Source organism: Danio rerio, chromosome 4 (genome assembly GCF_049306965.1).
Source record: "Danio rerio strain Tuebingen ecotype United States chromosome 4, GRCz12tu, whole genome shotgun sequence".
NCBI classification, from domain to species: domain Eukaryota; kingdom Metazoa; phylum Chordata; class Actinopteri; order Cypriniformes; family Danionidae; genus Danio; species Danio rerio.
Window position 1 is genome coordinate 71,291,441 of NC_133179.1, and position 18,955 is coordinate 71,310,395.

At 38.2% G+C, this 18,955-nt stretch overlaps 2 protein-coding genes across 5 annotated transcripts in view; both read left to right on the forward strand.

Moving 5' to 3' along the window:
- Positions 1-18,955, forward strand: part of rab3ip (RAB3A interacting protein (rabin3)) — an 847,807-nt gene that overhangs the window by 430,294 nt on the left and 398,558 nt on the right. The gene's annotated exons all lie outside the window — the stretch shown is intronic.
- trim24 (tripartite motif containing 24) overlaps positions 1-18,955 on the forward strand; it is a 63,171-nt gene that overhangs the window by 8,683 nt on the left and 35,533 nt on the right. For all 3 annotated transcript variants that reach the window (XR_012401510.1, XM_073945935.1, NM_001002870.2), the window contains 4 exon segments: positions 2,676-2,794; positions 6,931-7,078; positions 9,267-9,399; positions 18,220-18,336. Coding sequence is in view for 2 of the 3 variants with exons in the window: in XM_073945935.1 (XP_073802036.1) it covers positions 2,676-2,794; positions 6,931-7,078; positions 9,267-9,399; positions 18,220-18,336 (517 nt within the window). In the remaining variant the exon portion in view is untranslated.

Genomic DNA, 18,955 nt, shown 5'->3' on the forward strand with positions numbered 1-18,955 from the left:
CACAAGTGCAGCAAACAGCCAATCACACAACACAAGTGCAGGAAACAGCCAATCACACAACACAAGTGCAGCAAACAATCACAGACAGATGAGAGCAGCAAACAGCCAATCACACATGACAAGAGCAGCAAACAGCCAATCACACATGACAAGAGCAGCAAACAGCCAATCACACAACACAAGTGCAGCAAACAGCCAATCACACGACACATGTGCAGCAAACAGCCAATCACACAACACAAGTGCAGCAAACAGCCAATCACACGACACATGAGAGCAGCAAACAGCCAATCACACAACACAAGTGCAGCAAACAGCCAATCACACAACACAAGTGCAGCAAACAGCCAATCACACAACACAAGTGCAGCAAACAGCCAATCACACGACACATGAGAGCAGCAAACAGCCAATCACACGACACATGAGAGCAGCAAACAGCCAATCACACGACACATGAGAGCAGCAAACAGCCAATCACACGATACAAGTGCAGCAAACAGCCAATCACACAACACAAGTGCAGCAAACAGCCAATCACACGACACATGAGATCAGCAAACAGCCAATCACACAACACAAGTGCAGCAAACAGCCAATCACACAACACAAGTGCAGCAAACAGCCAATCACACGACACATGAGATCAGCAAACAGCCAATCACACAACACAAGTGCAGCAAACAGCCAATCACACAACACAAGTGCAGCAAACAGCCAATCACACGACACAAGTGCAGCAAACAGCCAATCACAGACAGATAAGTGCAGCAAACAGCCAATCACACGACACATGAGAGCAGCAAACAGCCAATCACACAACACAAGTGCAGCAAACAGCCAATCACAGACAGATGAGTGCATCAAACAGCCAATCACACAACACAAGTGCAGCAAACAGCCAATCACACGACACAAGTGCAGCAAACAGCCAATCACAGACAGATGAGTGCAGCAAAAATAAAATGTGTATGTAAATATTTAAATCTTCATTTTAATTTAAAGCTGTAATTGATAATAATTGACAATTTAAATAGATTTTGTTTTACTTTATAATATGAAGTATAAATAATTTCGATTCCTTTAAAGTCCCAATCAACCGGAAAGCTGCGATCATAATTTTTTTCCGAATTGTGACGCAGTTCCTAGAGAAACGGAATATTAAATGAATAAACAGTGGGCGTGGCTTGTTTTTTCTACCGCAGCCGTAATGGATGTCGTAAAGTAGGCATTTCATTCAGAAAGATGGAGAAATGGGTTACAGAAGAGTTATTACAGCCTAACAGACTCCTCCTGCTCACCATTTCCGTTTGTTGTCAGAACTGAGAGCTGGAGGGGGCGTGGTTAAGTGTGTAAGCCGCGCCCATTACCTTAAAACACATCATCTGATGATTTAACTAAAAACCAATAGGAATTTTCAGGTTTGAATGAAAGATTACAGCTAACAAAATCAATATGGCTGGTTTTGATTTCTCACGGACTTTAATAGGATTACATTTTTTTGCGGCAAAAGACTAGGTTAGACTCGAATGCTTTTAGTGTAAAAGGCTTTACATTTGGAGCACACAGATGCTCAGGAATATACTGATTGGTCCAGATTAGGTTTAACCCAGAATAAAACCTGCGCTGGAGTTGGTTAGCTTTGTATCTACCTTCAGGGAAGTGCATTCAGTGGTAAACACTCCACTACAAACCAAAGCAGGGACAGTTCATCAATAAAATGAGCATTCCCTCCATTTCCTCACACTCACACAGGTGTAAACCTTTATGAATTTCTTGTTTCCTTGGAGCAAAACACAAGATGTTCTGAAGAATGCTGGAGAAAAGCAGCCGTTGATAGCAGGAGCGAAAAATACTACTCTTAAAAAAACGTTGGGTTATTTATTTAACCTAATAGTTGAGTTGGTGCTTTGTTGCCTTATTTTAAACCTTTATTGGGTCATTTATTAATAACTCAACCAGTTGTGTTAAATATTTGGTGCTTTGAGTTATTTTTGACCTTTGTTGGGTTATTTATTTAATAACTCAACCAGTTGTGTTAAAAACGTTAAATTGTAACAGTTAACTGATCTAACTGACACTGAACAGCTGTGTTAATATGCGCACGTAATGTTGATTTTGCATTATAAAGTTGATTTTACCCAATAAAGTTTTTGCTATTTTCGTATCAACCTCTACGTGTTGTGTTTTTTACATCCGTTTCACCAGCACTCTTAATTTGACGATACAAATGTGCACTTCATAGCTGATCTATATACATATAACAGTGCTTTCTCCACCACTGTGTTCATTTCTACAGTTTGTTTTGGAGGAAATGATGCACAAATATGAGATATTAGTGGCTAAGCGACTTTTTGGCAAAATAACCCAACAAATGAGTTATTTTTTGTGACTTAAATTGTTGGGTTAACCTTAACAACTCAATGGATTGGGTTAAAATAACCCAACAGCAGTTCGGTACCAAAATAACCCATCATTGGGTTACCTGTTGGGTTTTTATTAACCCGGCTGTTTTAAGTAAGTATGGAAGTCAATGGCTGTTTTTCTCCAGCATCCTTCACTATATCATTCTTAGTGTTCAACAGAAGATTCGTTTTTGTTTGCAAGTATTCTTTAAAAAGCATCTGCTGCATTGTTATTCTTATCATTCTCCTTCTCTTCTTGTCTTTCGTCAGTGAGCATGATCCGCTGTCCGGTCTGCCAGCAGGAGTGCATGGACGTGGAGGTCCTGGATAATTTCTTCGTCAAGGATTCTGTGGAAGTGCCCAGCAGCACAATGGAAAAGAGCTGTCAGGTGTGTGTGCTTACATCCGCACCATGATAACAGTCAATCACACCATCGTCAATATTCACGTTTATGTTTGCTCAGGCCTTCATCACACCAAACGCACTTTTTGCACTGAGGGGCGATTTGTTTGGAGAGGGAGCCCCTGTTACGGTTTTACGCGCCTGCCAAAAAATACCTGTTTTGTAAGCCTGCCTCGGCACCCGCCACGGTTATGCGCGGCTGATATGGAGTCCGCCATGGTAATATATGGGGATACTTCGGAACCCGTCACAGTAATATGCGCCTGCTACGGCACCAGCCTCTTTTATACGCGGCTGCTACGGAACTCATCATGGTTATGCACGCCTGCCACAGAACCCGTCACAGTTAGTGGCCGCACTGTTCAGATGCACGACTTTTATTGTCGGTTACGAAAAGTCACAATGTCAGAATAATGCAATTTGTTTTTTTCTTGATAAAATCTTGACTTGTCAGGGGTAACAAATGTGCCAGACTACACGTTCCTTCACGATCAGTCATCCCTTGACGTCTACGACAAGCGTTATTTCCCAAAGCAGTCAGGAGTGTTGCTATAACAATATTTCTTATCTCAATTTAATTAACTTCAATCTCAATAAACACTGATGCTGGCTGACAGCTAATAACTATTTAATATATTTTATTGGAAATCTAAATGTATATTTTTCGTGTCACACACATGGCAGAACTTGTCGAAAAGAACGAGAAAAAATTTCATGCTAGACTTTCTGCGACGGTGTCGTGAGGCGTCACAGGCATGGGATCGGTTGTCGTGAACTATGCCACATTACACAAAGCTCTTTTATTCGTGGCTGCCCCGGAACTCATCACGGTTATGCACGCCTGCCACAGAACCCGTCAGTTAGTGGCCGCACTGTTAAGCCCCGGTCAGATGCACGATTTTTATTGTCGGTTACGAAAGTCACTATGTCAGAATATGCGAATTTTAATATAACATGTTCCTTCACGATCAGTCATCCCGTGACGTCTACGACAAACGTTATTTCCCAAAGCAGTCAGGAGTGTTGCTATAACAATATTTCTTATCTAAATTTAATTAACTTCAATCTCAATAAACACTGATGCTGGCTGACAACTAATAAAAATGTAATATAATTTCTTTGAAATCTAAATGTATATTTTTCGGTCACACGTGGCAGAACGTGTCGTAAAGAACGATAAAAAATTAAAGATGCTAGACTTTCTGCGACGGTGTCGTGACATGGGATGGGATCGGTTGTAGTGAACTATGCCACATTACACGTGAAGAAACAATTGAATCTTGTGTCACGACATCTATTTGTCGTTAACGAATCTCTACGAAAATCGTGCCATAATCGTGGGATCTGACCGGGGCTTTATGCCTGCCTGGATTGATACTCTACACCATGAGCAAAAATCGTCTGTGCTGCCAGGAAAAGCTGGAATTATCAGGGAATTTTATTATCCTGATTTCTGGCCATGAAAAATCATGTAAATAAGCGACTAAACTTTTTACAATTATGATTTTCTTTCTCAAGAGAAATATGTAACCCTAACAGCAAAAGACCTTGTAGTAAGGGATGAGGTTTAAGGACGCATTGTTCTCATGTAGTGGACTGTAGTCTGTTCAAACCTTTAAATCTGGCTCTCATCGGTATGCCTAGCTAATCCGTGTTGGCAACAAAGGACAAAAGTCTTCGTAACAGTTCAAATTGTGGTTCGCCTTTGGAATATTATTCGATATATTGACTGTTCATCATTTTTCAGCTCAGAGCAAACATTTAGAGCCTGCTTTTTCGGCATTAGGTTGTTTCATGTCCAAGCTGTGGGGTGGGGGTGTGAGAAAATTATCCCTAATCATGATCCCTAAAATTGCGTGCGTGAATGTTTGGCGAATATCAAACCTAAAACCAACTTTACCGAGCTAATTTAGCTGTCTTTCAAAGATTTTAGTACTGAAAAGTTGTTATCGTCCTAATGCTGTGTTCACACCAGAAGCGGAACGCGCGTCATGCGCGGTTGATTTACATATTAAGTTAATGCAAACGCGCGAATAGACACCCTGCCGCGCGAATTGAGCGTTTGCGCATTTGATGCATGTCGAAAATCTGATCTTCAGCGGACATTTGCGCCGCGTTAACCAATCAGGAGCTTGCTCTTGTGGGGGCGTGATTGTGACGTACACCTGTTGTTGGAGTCCCGGGGGAAATCCTCCATCCGACATCGACAAAAAGTTCATCAAACTTGGCTCGGCTCAGTCAGAAGCGCCGCTGAAAACCTCCGTCATCCAGGTTCAGTTTCTGGAGGAGTTAATAAGCTCAGAGCTGGATGCACCTCTGAAAGGATCTAGTGGACTCAGACACGGCCCTAAACGTATCGACGCTGTTTTTCAGTCTTCGTAAAGCACAAAAACACTGCTATTCTCTCCAAAAAAACCATGTTAGCCATTTAGCTATGAAGCTAGAGTTACCGGGCAGACAGAAGCCCCGCCCATCACGCGAATCCGTGTCTGTACTGAAGTGAATTTGATGCGTGAATGAAGCGGGGTTTGACGCGCAAATTAGACGTGTAAATTCAAATGTTCACGCGGCTATTCGCACGATTTATTTGCGCGTGCCGCGTCTGGTGTGAACGCAGTATAATACAATATACTATACGAATTCATCCCAAGGCCTACCGTTCTTACGCTGCAGTTTCTCTGCCCACCGAAGAAGCCCGCGACTCCTGCTGTGGGATGACGGTTGGTTATCCTGTGTCCACTGTTCCTCTTGTTGCAGCAGCCGCTTCATGTAAAGGCTGACTAACCGTTTTTGCCATTTTACTTCTGTTATACATTAAAACCGTGCTTCTGCTCTCGGGCTCTGTGAAGGCACTCAAGATCACTTGAATACGCCCCTCCCACTGATTAGCATAAGCTTCGCATAGAGGTTGAAGTAGAAAATTAAAACTCAAATAAAAAGGTGTCAATAAAGGAAAAACTTAGATTTACATTTTAATTCGTATTGTGTCACTATTTTAGCGTGAACATTAATAACAAACTCGTATTTTTCACTTTGGCTTTTTTATTTTAATATTGGCAGTCTTGATGCGGAAATGAAATGTTAAATGGGAAACTTGATTATTATTAACTTTTGATTATCGATTTGACAGGGTCGATGTGTCGTCACTGTGAAAATAAAAAATAAATAATTGTATTTTATTAACAAATTTGGCAGATATTTCGCGCACAGTGTTTTATAATGACATTTTAATGAAATTGTTAGTCTGGTTTTCATTTTAATTTAATGTAATTTAATGGTGTCTGGTGTAATACTCACTATATACATGTGAAGAGTACCGATTTTAAAGAAATCAAATCTTAAAAACGAGTTAATAATGGCACGACAGATCGCCGGAAACTTACTGATCATTAAAACTCCATGTGCATAAGGGTTGGGCGATGTCAACCAATCCGGCATTGTACGATGTCTAAAGTGAAACATCGCGATAGACGATGGCATCGTCGTCATAGGATTAGTTATTTATGAATAATTAATTAATTCATAACGAATTATTTATTTGTAGCCTAGCGTTTCAACTACATGATCCGCATGGTCTTTGTTTAACCCATAAACAAATCGTAAATAAATAAAGATAAGCTGCACACAGATTACCGCCTGTCAATCACTTTTTCTGCGGGAGAATGGTCGGTAAAAAAGTCGCACAATCAACAGTATCTGAGGTTTTCACTAAAATTACTAAGTGTGAAAGTGAAAGATTGAAGCAGTGTACTGACGCTGTGACACGTTACCTGATAGATTCACAAGACCGAAGAGTCGTCATCACGGTGTGGATGTGGATCATTTTCGTTCGAAAATGCCATTTTAATACGAAGACGTATTAGAGTAAACGAGGCCTGAGTGTGTATTTTTTGTGAGCGGGTTTGCGACGGGGGTGGGGCGGAGGATCGGCGATGCCGCCTCAGCATCGTTTTGTCTATCGGCCATCGGCGATGGACGATGGCATTGTCTATCGGCCCAACCCTAATGTGCATGTAGCTCATTCTATACAACGTTTGTTTTGTAATGGTGCTTCATGTTATTAAATGTTAGTATTTTCCATAATAATGAAAATCTTACCTCAGCGGCTCTTTCTGTCTGCAGCTCTGCATGAGCTGTGATGATAACACTGAGGCCAGCGGCTTCTGCGTGGAGTGTGTGGAGTTTCTGTGTGTCACCTGCATCGACGCTCATCAGCGCGTCAAGTTCACCAGAGATCACACGGTCCGGCAAATCACGGAGATGTCTTCAGGTTGGTGATTGATTTAAAGCTACGAAGCCAACAGGATTTTAACTGATCATGGTGGCTTGAGAAAGCAACATACTGTTCTTCTGAGACTATTTTAAGAACATATCTCCTCCTAGACCGTTCATACTACAACCACTAAACCTAATTCCAAACCTCTAATCTATACTGAATTAAGTTGCTTTATCTTTTCCAACTGATACGACTGACGGTTTTCCCAAAACTTTTCCAAAAATCCTATTGACTTAACATTGGACCAAACTTTGTGACATCATAACTCCTGCGCCAGACTGTCAAACAGACAAAAGCTAATTTAACTCATACTACCAATCTGCCAATCAATGATGACTTTTCAACTTACTAGCCACACCCTAGCAACCACTTACCACACCTTAGCAACTGTCCCATAGACTTTCATTGTAATAAACTGCCATTGACTTTACATTGGACATACTGATAACATACTAGCAACATACTTACAGACATGCAAACATACTTGCAAACATGATAATTCATACTATAAACATGCTAGCAAACATGCTAATTCATACTAAATTCATGCTAACAACATACTAGTTTATACTAGAAACATACTAGCAAATGTGCTAATTCGTACTAAAAGCATACCAGCAAACATGCTAATTCATACTATAAACATACTAGCAAACATGCCAATTCATACTATTAACATGCTAGCAAACATGCTAATTCATACTAAATTCATGCTAACAACATGCTAGTTTATACGAGAAACATACTAGCAAACATAGTGACATACTAACAAACATGCTAATTCATACTATAAACATACTAGCAACATGCTAACTCTTACTAAATTCATGCTAACAACATGCTAGTTTGTACTAGAAACATGCTAGCAAACATACTAACATCCTAGCAAACATGCTAATTTATACTATAAAAATGATAGCAACATGCTAACTCATAATAAATTCATGCTAACAACATGCTAGTTTATACTAGAAACATACTAGCAACATGCTAATTCATACTATAAACATACAAGCAACATGCTAATTTATACTACATTAATGCTAGTCTATACTAGAAACATGCTAGCAACATGTTAATTCATACTGGATTTATGTTAACAACATGCTAATTTGTGCTAAAACCTTGTAGCAACATGCTAATTCATACTAGAACCATGCTAATTTATGGAAGTAACTACCTAGCAGTCACTTAGAACATCCTAGCAACCGTCTAGCAACACCTTAGCAACCACTCAGAACACCCCAGCAACACTGTAGCAAGTGCCTAGAATGCCTTAGCAACTGCCTAGCAACACCTTAGTAATCACTTATCAACCCCTTAGCAATAGCCTAGCAATCAGCCCACACACCCAAGCAACCACCAAGCAGTACCTTAGCAACCACCTAGCAGCACCTTAGCAACCACCTAGCAACCAATCAGAACACCCTAGCAACCACCTTGCAACGCCTTAGCAATGACCTATAACACCTTAGCAACTATCTAGCAACACCATAATAACCACCTTGCACCACCTTAGCAATGACCTAGAACACCTTGGCAACTATCTAGCAACACCATAGCAACCACCTTGCAACACCTTAACAATGACCTAGAATGCCTTAACAACTGCCTAGCAACACCTTAGCAACCATCCGGCAACACCTTAGCAACCACCTATCAGCACCTTAGCAACAGCCTAGAAACCAGTCAGTACACCCTAGCAACCCCCAAGCAATACCTTAGCAACCACCTAGCAGCACCTTAGCAACCAATCAGAACACCCTAGCAACCACCTAGCAACACCTTAGCAACCACTTAGCAACGCCTTAGCAACCACCTAGCAACACCTTAGCAATGACCTAGAACATCTTAGCAACCGCCAAGCAATGCCTTAGCAACCACCTAGCAACACCTTAGCAACCACCTAGAACACCGTAGCATCCGCCTAGCAACACCTTAGCAACCATACAGAACATCCTAGCTACACCTTAGCAACCAATCAGAACCCCCTATTCACTGCCTAAACATGCTAACCTATATGTAGTTCTAGCCGTTTCAAACTTCCTAAGAAATAATTATTCAAACTTTTAAACTACTTGAGACTTTCAGACGAGTCTTTTACAACAACCCCTGTGAATGAAGTTGACGGACCATTTCTGAAGTTCCTAGATTAATCTTGTGTGTGGGTGTGTGTCGGCAGAGGCGATGGGGGCTTCCACGCAGAAGCCGGTGTTCTGCGACATCCACAGACAGGAGCCGCTGAAGCTGTTCTGTGAAACCTGCGACCGCCTCACCTGCAGAGACTGTCAGCTGCTCAAACACAAGGACCACAAGTACGACACGCACATTCTGCTCACGCGTAGAGACTTTACAGCTGTAGGCAGAAGTCACTGAAGGGTTAGTTCACACAAAAAGGACAACTCTGTCATTTCAATCGCCTGAGATCTTCGTTCATCATCAGAACGCAAAACGACGTTACTTTAGATGACATCCAGGAGCTCTCTCATCCAGCAAATGTCCTGAGAGAAACAGTCCGTGTGTCTCCAGTGGTTCGGCTGTAATCATGAGAAGCTCCAAGAGCACTGTTATGTGCTAAACAATTTGTTTGCCTGTATCCTCTCGCACATGTGAGGTCATGGTGTGCGTTTACCACAAAAGCAGTACGACGTATTGCTATCAGAGTGAGCAGCACAACAAACAAGTTTTTTTGGTGCACAAAAGTGTTCTTGGAGCTTCGCATGATTGCAGATTTATGCTAACATGTCTTCGTTTGCGTTCCGATGATGAACAAATGTCGAACGTATTGAAACGACGTTATTGTTTTGTTGAAATTTGACAAGTATGTATGGGTGAACTAATTCTTTAAAGGGCCATGAAACCCCTCGTTTCAGCAGGGTGTTTTCACACCTCTACTTTGGAAAAAGTCTGAAAAGTGGGCGTGTCCAGCTCTGTTTAGGGGGGAGTGTCGGAGGAACTGAAGTGGGATGGTGATGGAGTGTCTATTTGGGCGCACTGAGTTTCAGAGTCAAAATACACACGCACAGGGGACAAAGTGACTGTGTTTACATGGACATCTGTAGTCAAATTATTTGCCAAATTATTAAATGGTGGACTTTAACTGCAGTTTGGCTCTTTCATTCAGGGAATTCATTCACGTCGCTCGCGACAAACGTGATATTTGATTCGAGGCGCTGCTCTAAGCGTGTATTTTCATGCAATGTTTGATACCGCACGGCGAATGAGAGAAAAAACCTCAGCATTTCCCGGAAACTTGGATGCACTCGGCAGGTAGTGTCAGAAAGCCGCGTGTGTTATTCCAGTCACAAAATGCGGTGAAAATCCAACACGAGGTTAAAGTTTGGTTGTGGTGCTAACATGTTTACACTCTGTGCAATAGATAACTTAGTTCGATACGAACAAACTGAATAAACAAAGAGCACTGGTCGCTCACTTACCAAATCTGTAGAGACAGGACAATCACCAGCAACTAAAGCCGCGTCTTTATTAAGAGGAGACTACAAGCGAATCCGGATCTCAGCGTTTGCAGATGAGAACAGCTCTCAGGTAAACAATAATCCTCCTTAGACACGTAAGTTATTGTTGTCGAGCGTCGCGTACACGGTTAATCCACACGTGATCCAGCTGAGCTCTCACAGAGAGAAAATGAAAACAAAACTTAACTGCAGCAAACTATAAAAGCAACACTTCACGCTTGTTTTGCCAACACAACGTGGCGTCTCTGCCGTCTAAACACTGTGACAGTAATGAATATTAATGAATTTGCACAATAGAGCGCGCTGATTGGTTTGAACCAAGCTTTACTCATGCATCAATGCAGCACAATGTAAGACGTAATAAGACACACTCTGGCACAGACGTCCAGTCTGCACGCTGGAATACACACTATTATGTCATGACCGTGACGCAGCTTCAAAAATTCGTTTCAAACCGGAAGTACGAATTTGCTTGAAATAACGCAAAAACAACCAATTTACACTTTTTAGTGAAATATAGGTGTCCTAATAGTGTTTTTAGCAGTGTGGGACACAAATACGACTGTCAACAGCTCAAAACAGTTTTGATGTTTCGTGACCCTTTAAATGTGCTGTATGCAAGTTTTTGACTCTTCTAAAGGATAAAGAGGCCATAATATGTTTGCGGAGGTTTCAGAAACATGCTCGGTGAACGTTCTCGTTTATCTGAAAAACCAAGCTGAAGATATTCTGCTTTGAAAATGTGCGTTACGTGTCAGAACTACCGTCTTTGTTTTTTTTTTGTCTCTGTAACCAGCCTTTTTCAAAACACACCCTATTTCGTTTCAGTCATGAAGGCTGAATCAATATATGTTGACGCGACCACAAATGTGCTAGCAGTCTTCGAAATAAGCTTTTGAGTGATGAAAATGGAAAACTTTTAAATGTGCAAATATTAGGGGTGTAACGATACACTCAGCTCACGATACGATGTGTATCACGATATAATGTTCACGATTGGATATGTATCACGATATTTGAAATAAAATTGAAAATTTAACTGAAATGCAAATTTTACCAAGTAAACTATTTTTTTTTGTATTTCTTTTGTTTCAACTTGTTAAACTGAACCTTCTTTAAGAAAATATATTAAACAGGCCTGTCTCTGGAAAATAAAACAATTAAAAAACTTCTTAAAAATATTATTGAAATGACAGAGACAAAATTAAGCAACAATTTAAGTAAAGGTGCAAAAAAAATAAGCTTTCTATTCAATTGAATTTAACAGGAAAAGCTTAAGGCTTTGCTTGGTCACTTGCGTTTTTTGAGTGTGCAAAAAAAAAATCCACATTTCCAGGTATTTAATTCATATTTAATTAAATTCATTTAGAGATATCTCTAATTACAATTGTGACTAGTCAAAACTCATTTAGAGATACCTGCAAATATTTTTCAATGGAAGTCAATGGAGGAATATGACTAGTCATAATATATTTGCAGATATCTCCAATCTGATTTCGTACTAGTACAATTGTAATTGCAGATATCTCTAATTGTCATTCTGACTAGTCGAATTATAATTATGACTAGTCAAAATATAATTAGAGGTATCTCTTAATATATTTATGGATAGTCAGAACAAAGGTTTAAATGCTAAAACGGCTTGCCATAAGCGCGCGTCTGTCCGCCCTCTGTAGTAACAGCTCACGGTCAGCTCATGTCATGTGTGATTTTGAGTCCGCCAATACATGATTATATAAAGACAGAATGATAATTTAGGGTGAATTGTACCTTATAAATACAGTATGTGACTCTTTCAACACAATTAGGAGGTATCCCTGTCGCTGTGCAAAGTATGTAAATCTCTGTGAAGACTTTAAAACTTCGGCTATGTTTGACCCAGTATGCGTGTCAAAAAGCGGACGAGTCTAAAGCAATGACTGTACAACCGAAATGTTGCCAGACGTCTGATTTTGAGAGGATGGGCTATCCTCTATTTCAACTCCACTCATCTTGGTCTGCTAACATTACTGCTGCTGCAATCTGAACTCACGTGCGACAGCAGGTGGAACGTAGCTCACCTGCAAACAGCTCAACTAATAAGAAAACGGACGTCATATCGTAATCAAATCGTCATAACACCATGATGCATATTGAGACATTTTTGCATCGCAATAAATCGTACAACGATAAATCGTTACACCCCTAGCAAATACTGTAAATATCACTAATGTAAACGATAGCTGAGCGGCGTACAGGGTAAGGCTGGATCGTCAAGCTCAATCGCTTCTGGTGGTGCTGTCAATCTGCTTTCACTCACTCAAAATGCTTTGATTATTGTCATCGTCTCCAAATACTTGATAAATAATATTTTTAAACCTCCTCCGGTGTTTGTTTTTTTAGAAAATATCTAAAATGTAGAGCTGTGAACCTACACTAAGTCTCACGGTTCGGTTCGGTTACGATTAACATGCCATCGATTCGGTTCAATTCGATATTTCGGTGCATCACGGTGCACTGACGGTGCTTTTATATTTTCTTCACAGCAGCAGCTCTTGTATTAAAATGTATGAATATATTTACATTTGTATAGGCTATTATTTGTAATACAATTTTGTCATTTAATACAAACAGTCGGATATATAAACTGTAACTTTCAAAAAAACGAGCATTTAGCAAATAATGTAAACAAATATAAATATCCAGCTCAATTTCTGATCCTTGTCTAGTTCTCTTACACCTCTTTGATTGGTCACACCCTCAACAGAAACGGTTGCGATTGGCTCTTGCGCGCTGCGCTCCTCAGATGAATGATAAGCGGCAGGCGGCAGCGGCGATCTCACAGCTGATCTATGATAGACACGGTGGAGAAAACTCTGCAGACGCGCGCTCGTTTCTGTATCCAAAAGTAACGCTGTAAAACAGCCGAGAGGAGAAGAAAAGTCACGCCAGCAGGTCAAATGGGCCACTGTGTGTGTGAGAGAGAGAGAGATTCAATTCAATTCAATTCAATTCAGCTTTATTTGTATAGCGCTTTTACAATGTAGATTGTGTCAAAGCAGCTTCACATAAATGGTCATAGTAACTGGAACAGTGTGGTTCAGTAACTGGAACAGTGTGGTTCAGGTTTTAGTGTTTAAGTTCAGTTCAGTTCAGTTTAGCTCAGTTCAGTGTGATTTAATCATTACTGAGAGTTCAAACACTGAAGAGCCAATTCATCGATGCGTAGCTCTACCAATCCTGAACCATGCGAGGCAGTGGCGACAGCGGAGAGAGAGAGACACAATTAGAATTTGCTAAAAACATATTACATATCCACAGAAACACGTCTAACATTGCCTGCAGGGCTGAACTGGGTTTATACCCGCTAAACTTGGGGATTCAGAAACGAGCTGTTCAGTTCTGGCTGCACCTGCATCAGTCGGACCCCCAGTCTAATATAAAGCCCTTCTGGCTAATGAAAAACCTACAGTGTCTCATCCTCTAAACACACTGGTATCTGAGCTACTGGAAAAAACACAAACCGAACCCGTCCCCAAACAAAACCTTCACAAACAGATTGACAAAACATTAAAATATAACTATGATGAAAAACTAAAAACTGAATTCAACCTCCAGACTAAACTTAAATGTTATTCGGCCCTAAATAGAACCACACAGTTGGCAAATTATTTATCATTAAAACAATTAAAAGAAAAGCACATTCTTTCTAAATATCGCCTCTGTGATCATGACCTAGACATAGAAAACGGCAGACATAAGAAATCCTGGACTCCTAAGGAAAAGAGAACATGTAAACCGTGTGACACAAACCAAATAGAGGATGAGACACACTTCCCTCTGTTCTGCCCCAAATACACCACGACTAGAGAAATATTTTTCCCCCAATTTGAAACATTGATCAGTTCATTTTTTTATTTAAATGACTCAGAAAAACTTTGCCATATACTCGGAGAGGACGAATTGACATTTAGACTAGCTGCAAAATATGTATACACCCTACACACCATAAGAAATGGTTAATATAAATTTGTGTATCTTATTTAAATAATTTAAACTTTTTACTATTATTATTATTATATTTATCAAATGTATTGTTTTTTTTGTGTGTGTGTGTGTGTCATTATATCTTATCTGTATTACTATTAATTATTATTTTCAATGGTTTTAATATGTTTCATATTTGAAATGCTTTGGCAATACTGTACTTAATGTCATGCCAATAAAGCAACTTGAACTGAACTGAACTGAGAGAGACAGAGCGAGAGAGAGAGAGAGAGAGCAAGAGAGGTTTAACAATACCTTTATTAAAGCATTGTTCTTACAATCATGACAATAAACAATTCTCACATATTAGACATTTTGTTTCCTAAAATCTCAAAATCAATCTTTCAGTTTCATGAGTTACACAAAGAACTTCTCCTACTGACCAAATTTCAGAAAAATGTGCAATATCCTTTACTAGTTTATAATATGTATATTCAATCTTTATTCTTGCATTTATCATCCCTTTTGTGACCATTTCGGCATTTATTAGACCTGTACCCAACTTCTTACTTTTTCTGGTTTTCCATATTGCCAACTTAGCTGACCCTAATATGAAATTCAATAAACATTTTTTCCTTCTTTCTGAAAAATAATGTTTTGGACCACTAATAAAACATTGATGAGAAAAACAGTCTCCGAATTCTGGGAAACATTGTGTTAAAAAATTAATCAGTCCCTCTAACCTGGAACACTCCAAAAACAAATGACTAAAGCAGGTCGCACACCAGAAGCGCCGTTCGGCAGCGCGCCGCGCAGCGCCATGTATTTTAGAATTCTAAACATAAGCTGCGTCCCAAATGGCACACTATACACTCATGCACTATGTACTTATGCACTTACACACTCAACAGGATAGTATATGTATGTAGTGTTGTCCCAAATCGCACACTAATGTTTTTTTACTAAGCGGAAATTCAAACCGTTTCCCTGATGACGTTTGACTGTTGCCAAATCAGTGAAATTAACGACTGAATTATCAAGTAATACCTGCCGTGAGTATTGCCGCATTTACCATCGGGAGGCGCTATAATCACCATCCAAAATAAATAAAGTTATTCAACATGTGCGTCCGATCGCTCCGCCCCTTCCGCTACGTAAGCAAACCTGCGGTCGTTGAGTGCGTGAAGTGTCCATCATTCCACACTTCACTTTAGCAGCTGAATGAGTGCATCATCCGGGTAATTAAAGTGCACTTATTATTTTGAAAGTTTTCAATGTGAACACACTACTTACACTATTTATACTACAAAATGGCGTAAAATAGTGCATAAGTATGCGATTTGGGACGCAGCTATAGGTTCCTATCAGGATACACACACCGGCGCCGCAAGTCGGCGGCTGTCGGCGGCGCCCGGCGACGGCTCAGGACGTTGTTCATTTTTCAGTCGCGCCACAGAGCGCCATCTGATTAGTTTCATGTTAAATATCATTCGAATGTGCGCGTCTGGTGTGCGATACTTTAAACTGTCATGTACGCGCCGTGTCGCGGCGCCGAGCGGCGCTTCTGGTGTGCGACCTGCTTAATTGTCTCATCCACCCCACAAAACAAACACTCTTTTCCCACCACTGGATTAAGGTGTGCCACGTGCCTGTTTGTAGCTATAGCCCCGTGCATTAATCTCCATTGCAAGTCTGCAGTTCGTTTCTCAACAGGCTGTTTATACGATTCAGAGCGAGAGAGAGAGAGAGATGGAGTAGGCTACTTTCATTCTCAAACACACACAGCGAAATTGTGCACAGTTCATGAGTATTAAGTAGTTAAAGCGCTGTAAATACTCGCGATCGCCTCCCTCGCGACAGAGCGCATATGAGGTAAATGACGTCAGTAATAACCGGTTATGATTATTACTGAACCCGATACCGAATTGTCCGCGTCTGCATCGCGGTGCACCGAAGAAACGATTACTTTTGACACCCCTACTAAAATGTTTTTTTTTTCAGAGAGGCCTTTGTTAAATTCAACATGGCTTAAAACGGTTTGACCTAAATTGTTCTAGCTAGCATATGTTAGTTTTCGATTGGTTCATTCACATAATCTGATTTTATTATATCCGATATTTGTAATTCTTTAATTGATTTCAATATAGCTTAGGCCACAGGTGTCAAACTCAGTTCCAGAAGGGCCGCAGCTCTGCACAGTTTAGTTCCAACCCTAATTAAACACACCTGTAACTAATTACTTTGTGTCCAATTACACTGACATCTACTCATTTAAAACCTGAAGACCGGCTTTCTGTGTCCTGTGAAACTCAACATTTCATAGGGGGAAATCTCCCAATCTGTTTTTGTGCGCGTGTGTGCGAACATTTAAAGATGCATATTTGTTTATTAATTATTCCATTTAGTTTATCTGTTTTTATTTATTTATTTATTTATTTATTTATTTATTTATTTATTTATTTATTTATTTATTTATCTGTTTATTTATTTATTTATTTATCTCTTTGTCTGTTTTTATTTATTTGTTTATTTATTTATCTGTATGTTTATCTATCTTTTTTATTTGTCTGTTTTGTTCATTAATTTATGTTTATTTATTTATTTATTTATTTATTTATTTATTTATCTGTTTGCCTGTTTTATTTATTTATTTATTTATATGTGCGTTTGTTTATTTATCTGTTTGTTTTTATTTATTTAGCTTTTTTATTTATCTGTTTAAATTAATTTGTTAATTTATTTATCAGTTTATCTGTATTTACTTATTTTTGTTTATGTATTTATTTATATATTTATCAGTTTTTTATTTACTGTATATTTATGTATCTGTTTTATTTATTTATTTGTTCATTTATTTGTTTTATTTATTTATTTATCCATGTTTATTTATCTGTATGTTTATTTATTTATTTATCTGTTTTTATATATTTATGTATTTATTGATCTGTGTTTATTTATTTATTTTAATTTATTTATCTGTATATTTATTTATTTGTTTATTTATCTGTATGTTTATTTATTCATGTATTTATATGTTTGTTTGTTTGTTTGTTATTTATTTATTTTTTTGTTTATTGTTTGTTTTTTTTAGCCTTTGTATTTATCTGTTTAAATAATTTATTTATTTATCTGTTTATCGGTTTATATTTATTTATTTAATTATTTATTTATCTATTTTTATTTATTTACTTATTTACTTATTTATTTATACTTTTCTGTTTTATTTATCTCATTTATTTAAATAAAAAATTAAATAAAGGCATAGTAACACGTCCAAATCACTAGCCATGACTCTTGATGACACACTGAGGTCTGAGAGATATGATTGCTTTGTGTAAGAAATTGAACAATATTTATAGTGTTATTATATTTAATCCACAGCCTGGTCAAACAGTTATTGTGAGTGTAGTTTGATTGTAGTCTGCTCACTTCGAGGACTAAAGCACGAGGCGGCACACTTGGACAATTGGACAGTTTGTTGATTGATATTGGTGATTGTGTCTTCAGCTTTCTCTACATTCACACATGCGCCGAGACCTGTTTGAACATGTTTGAGTGAACTACCCTTTTATTTCTTCTTCTTACTTCTGAAATTCTAACATTGTCTCTGCTCAGCGTCTGTTCTATTGATGTTCACTGCTTTAACATTGTTTGACTGAACACCGCAGCTAACAGAAGCTTTTTCTTACTCAGTTATCAGTTTCTGGAAGATGCGTATAGGAATCACAAGGAGCATCTGGAAAACATGACTTGCCAACTTCAAGAAAAGAAGAAAGCCATAGAGGACGTCACTAACACCATTAACAATGGGTACCTTTCTTTCTTTCTTTCTTTCTTTCTTTCTTTCTTTCTTTCTTTCTTTCTTTCTTTCTTTCTTTCTTTCTTTCTTTCTTTCTTTCTTTCTTTCTTTCAATTAATTTTAATTTATGTAATATTTATGGATGTGTTGATCTTAAATCGTTTATTTATCTATTTGTCTGTTTTATTTATTTATCTGTTTAATTAATTAACCTGTCTATATTTATTTATTTATAGGTATGTTTATTTATCTGTTTTATTCATTTATTTATGTATTTATATATTTATCTGTTTATTTTTGTTTTATTATTTTATTTATCTGAGTTTATATATCAGTTTTATTTATATATTTATTTATTAATTCATGTATGTTTATTTATTTATTTATTTATTTATGTATTAATCTATGCTTATTTATCTGTTTCATTTATTTATTTATTCATTCATCTGTTTATTTGTTATATTCATTTTTCTATGTTTATTTATGTTTTATTTTTTTATTTCTAAGTTTATTTATCTGTTTTATTTATTTATCTATGTTTATTTGTTTTATTTATCTGTTTATTTTTTATTCATGCGTCTTTATGTTTTATTTATTTATTTATTCATTCATTTTGTCTATGTTTATTTA